Raw genomic sequence first — 6,389 nt, forward strand, 5'->3', positions numbered from 1 at the left:
ACTGCTTCTTCCCTTGATCGAGTTGGAACCGAGGGGAGCCGGTGCACTGCAGATGGGTTGGGGGTTTCTGTGGGCCACAGCTTGCACGCTCTGCACCGGCCAGCTTCCCTCCGCTCCAGAGCACAGAGGTCAGGGGCGAAAACACCAGGGAATAAATACGATTGTGTCACCCGTTTGGCTCCGAAAAGCAGGCAGGTTTGTGTAATATCTTTTGTGGGATCTACCGAAACCACTGGAAAAGCAGCAAAAGCCTCTGCCTCAAGGTCCTTCCCCCAGGCTGCACCCGGAGTCTATCGCAGCCGCAGCGATACTGCTGCTGCCGTGAAAACAGCCCTCCTCGGTTTGTGGTGATAAACAAATGACACTAAAAAGGCGGGAAACTTCAGAGTTTTGCAGACTTTCCAAGCCTACATGCACCGTGTGCCGGCTGTGCAGAGGGCAGCAGCTCGCTGCCGCTGCGGAGGACGCTGCTGCCGCGTCCCGCAGCCGGGCAGGGGTCTGCATCCAGCTGAAACCTGCGTGTGGATGTAGGAACCCCTTTCCCTACGGCTATCCCGTCTTCCCGGGGCTACCCCTGCTGTGCCACACTGTCCTGGTGCAGCTTGGGACTGAAGAGTGGACAATGTGAATTTTTGGTGGTTCCTTTTTCCCCTGCAGGCTCCGAAAACAGGTTGGAGGGGTAAAGGCTTTGTATAAAAAGGGTAATTATTCACAAGGAAATGAATTCTCATGAAACATGTAGCGTGTTAGCAAGTATGAAAGGTGCTTTAACCAAAATAACCGTGTGTTTTCTGTGAGGCTTTGTTGTGAGCAAAAGGAAGGGAGCAGCAGAGCGTAGGGGGGACCAGGCACCGGCCCTTTCCCAGGCTGGGGCGGGGGGGGAGTTCAACCTCCCATCCCAAGGGTGAAGGGAGTGTTTTCGTGGTGCTTGGAGGGGGAAAAGGGATTTCTGTGTTTTAGACAGTGATTGATTTATTCATTTTTTCATGAGCTCAGTTATAATGTGTGCTTCTTAAAGAGAAGTGTCTTTTATCGAATCCGTGTACCAAAGTTTCACTTTTCTTTAAATTATTCTGCGGCAATGCACTGCTTCTTTGCGCTTCCCAGCCTGGTGATTGTGAAAAGTGGGGGGTTTAACTCATTTCTGGAGCTGGCCCAGCAGTTGCCTGTTGGGTTAAAGGCCAGCTCTTTAACCTTTTAATTTCAGCCTGGATTGCAAAGGGCTTTTTGTCTGCATAAACCCCCCGTTCTCTGCGCGAGCAGCGCCTCTGAGATGAGGTCAGACACATGGGCTGGAAATGGGGTGGCTAATCTAGTTTTGAAATTGATGATGGTTTTAAACTGTTTGAGACCCCCTATGTATATTTTAAGGCTCCTTCAGGGTTCAGAGGCAGGGGGGTGACACAGGTCGGAGCGGCAGAATGGAGGAGAGGAGCAGGTTTGTGCACCAGGTCAGAGCCCCACTCTTCAGCCCAAGGCAGAAATCTTTATGTTTCAGTGAACATTCTGCAGACAGAAAGCAAGTGAGGGATTTTGGCCTATAAAAGGGAAAAAAAAAAACCAACCCACGTCTTTTCACCAGATTTTCTCTTTCCTAGTGTAGCCAAAGTTACAAGCCTGGGTAGTGAGCAGCTGAGCAGGCGGCGATCGAACAGGCAGGCCATCCTCTAACAGAACAATTTTATTGAGTACATGCACTAGGCAAACTAGGCAAAGCAAAGCGGTGATGTCCAGGCTCCGAAAACAAGATCTCACCAATCCGTTGGCCAGACGTCCTGGGAGTCTCGGGATCCCAGAGGTAGTTGCTGCAAAGGTCCATGTGGATTCAGCTCCGTTAAGTCCGAGGTGATTACAGGGCCTTTCGTTCTGCTCATCTTTTATCGTCTTTCCAAGTCTTTGAGGCTGGTAACACCACTGCAATCTTCAGTGGGTTGTTTTCCGCGCTCAGGCGTTACATTCCCTTCGCTTTCCTTCCAAAGACATTGTCCTTGGCTTTCCTTATCCCCTTCTCCTCTGCTTAAGGAGTCTTAAATCACACAAGAGCAGCTTCTTCACATTAGCATTTGGGGATGGGAGGTTCCAAGACAAGTTACTTATGCTAACTCTTGCTTTTTTACTGTGAGGGTTATAAAACACTGGAACAGGTTCGCCCAGAGAGGTTGTGGAGTCTCCATCTGTGGAGATAGTCAAAACCCAGCTGGACGCAGTCCTGGGCAATCTGCTCTAGGTGACCCTGCTTGAGCAGGGGGTGTTGGACTAGATCATCTCAAGAGGTCCCTTCCAACCTCAACCATTCTGTGATTCATGCCAACCGCAGGCTGCTTGGCCTGCCCTCCCCTCCTGGATGGCCCTCTTATAGCAGAGGAGGCCATCCCTCACATCAAGGTCTGGTATGGCGTGTGTCCCCACCGCTCAACGCCTACTGGGTTGCAGCCAACAGCGGAGCTAGAAGTTCTTCTTGGTGGCAAACACAGAGGCCAACCCAGTCTTGCCCTTGACTATGGTAGGAGGCGCTTGGCCAGCCCCAGTCCTTTCATCTGGTTGTCAATGCAGAGTTTCACCTGCCTCATCCAGTAACAAGTCGCTACCATGGCGAAGCACACACAGACTTGCATTAGCAATATAACTACAACGGGATGCAGCAGCGTATTGAAGAGGCCGGTGGCCGTGGGGGACCAGCCGAAGAAAATTTCCCACCAGTGGTGTTCTCCCACCCTCTTAATTCGTTCTATTACCTGCTTTATAACATTGCCATCATGATGCACAGTTATTAGGATCTTTTTAGCTTCTGCCTTGGCATTTTCTAACAGCTGCTGTAAATTCGCATGCTCTAACATTTCTTTTACAAGGGACAAATCCATACCAATGGGGGTTGGGGTTATACTATGATACAAGGTGTAGTTTCTGATTAGCAACTGGCTAGTAAACACAGGCGGTTTATACACAAAATCGCAGCCTCTAATAATAGCTACATTGCAAGCACACATATTGGAGTCATTAAACACGGTCTGATTATACACGTCATTAATTTGCACATGTTGACACATGGTTCTAAAACACACGCACCCTTTCCCTACGTACACTAACACGGTTTTATTACTGCTCTGGGGATTGATCTCAAAATGGCACACCCCTTCTTTGGTGTCAAAGCAAACATCGCTCGCCTTAAGGGCGTCATCTTCGCATATGAATCCCAGCCCCCTTTCCAAAATGCAGGCTTCCAGATCTACTGATTGCCATTTCCCATCAGACACCCTCGCCCACATGCGATGGTCCAGGGGGTAGACCACCGACCCGTTTGTGTTAACCCCCAGGGCCACGATGGGGTAGACCTTTTCGATGCGAGCCTCTGCCACGGTCAGGACGTAGGCGATGACTGCGTTGAGGACCTGGTCATGGGTGAAGTTGACGAGCCTCCACCAGGCTTGGAGCTGCCGCTCCTTCTCTGTGGCTGCGTCCCACACGATCTTTCGGATCTCGGTGGGGAGGACGCCGTTGTCACCATCTCTCAGGATACCTGCAATGACACTCTGCACCCACATCTGGGCCTGGATGCAACTGAGAGCAAGGGAGACATTATTTTGTTCGATGCCCAGTGCTCGTAACAGCAGCTGGTGGTCTTTCTCACTTATTTGTTCCCAGGTGGGCAACACCTCGGACACGAGCCACTGCCCCATCCCAAGGCTGGCCAAGGATGAATTCAAGGGGTTGAGGAGGCCCTGCACGCCCGAGGTGACAGTCTCCAGCTTGTTAGCCAAGACCTCAACGTTCATACTGTTGAGGACTCCCAGCCCGGCACCTCCTCCTCCCAGCGCCGTGGCCAGCAGGTCTCTTCTGGCCCGGATCCCCTGGATGGAGCGGCTGTGGAGCCAGGCCAGCCAGCCATTGTGCAGGGTGGACAGGAAGGGGGTACAGTGGGGTCTGACGGATGAAATATTGACGGTGGACAGAGACAACACCACCTTCTTCAGTGACCGGACAGGCCCGGTCAACAGCTCTTGGATGTGATTTTGCTTGACTACATAAGGGCCTATTTTGGAAACAAAAGGGCGTAAGACAGCAATGATGGTAAACTCCTTTTTAAATCCTTCAGGGCCTCCTATCCACCACTTCCCTCCAAGCTCTGGGGACATTTCTACGTTCAGGTTTCCTTGACACCACACCTGGAGGTTTATGACCAGGTGTGGGCAGGGTCCGTAATCCTGATTATACCATGCAGCCTCTGTGCCTAGTTCAGATCTATTGAGCATTTTGCTCTCGCGGAGGCAGTTTACTGGCACGACCCACTTGCGGCTGTCAGGGGCAGAGACGGTGACGGTGGTGCCATCGATTTGCATCGGGTCGGTTATACTTTCTTGGGAGTAATTAATTTTCAATTTTACTCGGTTGCCAACTTCAGCGTACTGGGCCGCATGCCAGGCCAAAAAATGGCACTTTGAGATCTTCACGGCAGCAAAGGAGTGCGTCATGGTGCTAATCTGGAATTTAAAGGACAGCCCCACGCTGTTGCGTGCCCAGAGGCAGACCACAAACACTGGCTGGACCAAAGTAAAATTGTACCAACAGTCCAATTTTTCCACAGCACAGTTTTTTTTCTGATTCTTCTTAGTTTTTACTTCGGTGACGGAGATTTGAGTTACTGGCTGGTGAGTGGATCCGTTAATTACCCTGCACCCTACCTTTATTTCTTGTCCCACCTTCCCCAGCAGCTGTGGAAATCTGTTTGTGCTATCCCAGCCCCACTCGTTTTCCAAGTACACCTCCGTCCCGTGCATAACCACCGTTGACAAATTTAAGCCTTTGTTAGAACTTAATCCCATGCTTCCTGTATATTTTATGTGAGCTTGAGACCAGGGCCAATCGGTCCCAATTTTCATGTACCTCCTAACCCTGTGCTGGGCTGTGGGCCATGTTTCAGGGTGCCTTTCTAAGTGGGAACGCCTGACTTTTTGTCTGAGGTGCTGATGAGTTGGTTGGGCATGCTGGGTGCTCAGCGCTATGCACATACCAGAAAGCAAAGCAAATCCTGCAACCACAAATTTGAAAGCATTTTCCCCGCAGCGCAAACAGGGCTGGTGATGCCACGAAGTTCGCCCTTCCCGCCGGTCACAATCGCCTTCCATTTTCCTTTATCTGCAAAACATAAGCAAGACGGGCTCTCCAGCCCCGTTAATTTCCCTTCCATGCTTTTAACTGCGAAGAATGGAGCCATTTTTCCTGCCTTTTCGCCCCCTTTCTGATTTCTACCTGGTACATGGAGGGGCTGGCCTTGTTCACAACCCTCACGGGCCCCATCCATTGGGGTGCCAGCACCTGGTTCTTCTCTCTAACCCCCCGATATGTTACCAGGTCCCCCGTGTTCCACTCCACGGGGCGCAGCAGCGCTCCCAGCTGCTTATCCATCTTGGGGATGTTGGTCTCCTGCACCGAGGCAAGCTGGTGGTATGTAGCCAACACAGTCCTCAGGATGTCCTGGACCCACCTGTCCATCAGCACGCGGGGCTGCAGTTCATCTGGTGGCTCCCCTCTTTGCCACCAGCGTCCTGGCAACTTCGGATCTCTTGGAGGAGGCAGCTTTTGTGGAGAAGGTGCATGAGATGCCACGGCCCCCCGTAACGCCAGCAGGACCACTGGGAGCTTCTGATCCCAGTCTTTCCTTTGTTGGTTCACAAGCTTCCTCAGCGCCATCTTCAGTGGTTGGTTGGGCCCCTCCGCCGAAACGGGCTTCTGGAAATGCCCTGTGATGTGAAGCTTTTGCTTGATGCCCAGGGCTTGGCACACCGCTTTCGTGAGTTCTGTGACGAAGCGTTGGCCATGGTCCGAGTCGATCTCCTTTGGGACGCCCCACCGTGAGAAGACATGCTCTACCAGGATCTTTGCACTTGCACTGGCTGTGTTGTTTCGAGCTGGAAATGCTTCCACCCACTTGGTGAAGTGATCGCTGACCACCAGGCAATACCTGTTCCCTTGGGCTGTTTGGGGCAAAGGGCCAATGAACTCCATCTGCAACTTGCTCCATGGCCCAGAAATCCTCTGGTGGCCCAGGAGGGCTTTTGTTGTTTTGACATCGGGATTGTTGGCCGCGCACGTCAGGCAGTTGCTGACATACCTCTCCACATCCTCTCTCATTTCAGGCCACCACCCAGCACCCTGCAGCCTCACCATGGTCTTGTCTGTCCCCAAATGCCCCTGCTCATGAGCTAGGGCCACCAGCTCTGTCCGGACGAGTTCAGGCACCACCCAGACCGGGAAATCCGCACCCTCCCTCCGTGCCAGGACCAGCCCCGAGACGTCCTTCCACACCTTGCACCCTTTATACTCCCTGCCCTGCGCTAACTCCCAGATGCTGGGGTCTTGTGCCTGCAAGCCCAGCAGATCCACGGTCTCCC

At 52.3% G+C, this 6,389-nt stretch overlaps 1 protein-coding gene across 1 annotated transcript; it reads right to left on the minus strand.

Moving 5' to 3' along the window:
* Positions 1-2,498: 2,498 nt before the first annotated feature.
* LOC104329609 (uncharacterized) lies at positions 2,499-5,310 on the minus strand. The gene has a single exon (XM_009934746.2). The coding sequence runs from the start codon at positions 5,121-5,123 to the stop codon at positions 2,499-2,501; it is 2,625 nt and encodes an 874-aa protein (XP_009933048.2). The 5' UTR covers positions 5,124-5,310.
* Between the last annotated feature and the right edge of the window lie 1,079 nt (positions 5,311-6,389).

Source organism: Opisthocomus hoazin, chromosome 5, assembly GCF_030867145.1.
Source record: "Opisthocomus hoazin isolate bOpiHoa1 chromosome 5, bOpiHoa1.hap1, whole genome shotgun sequence".
Taxonomy (NCBI): Eukaryota; Metazoa; Chordata; class Aves; order Opisthocomiformes; family Opisthocomidae; genus Opisthocomus; species Opisthocomus hoazin.

Bases quoted from the DNA above. Each gene is read 5' to 3' on its own strand.
- LOC104329609 (XM_009934746.2), bottom strand. From the start codon at position 5,123: ATGGAAGGCGATTGTGACCGGCGGGAAGGGCGAACTTCGTGGCATCAC.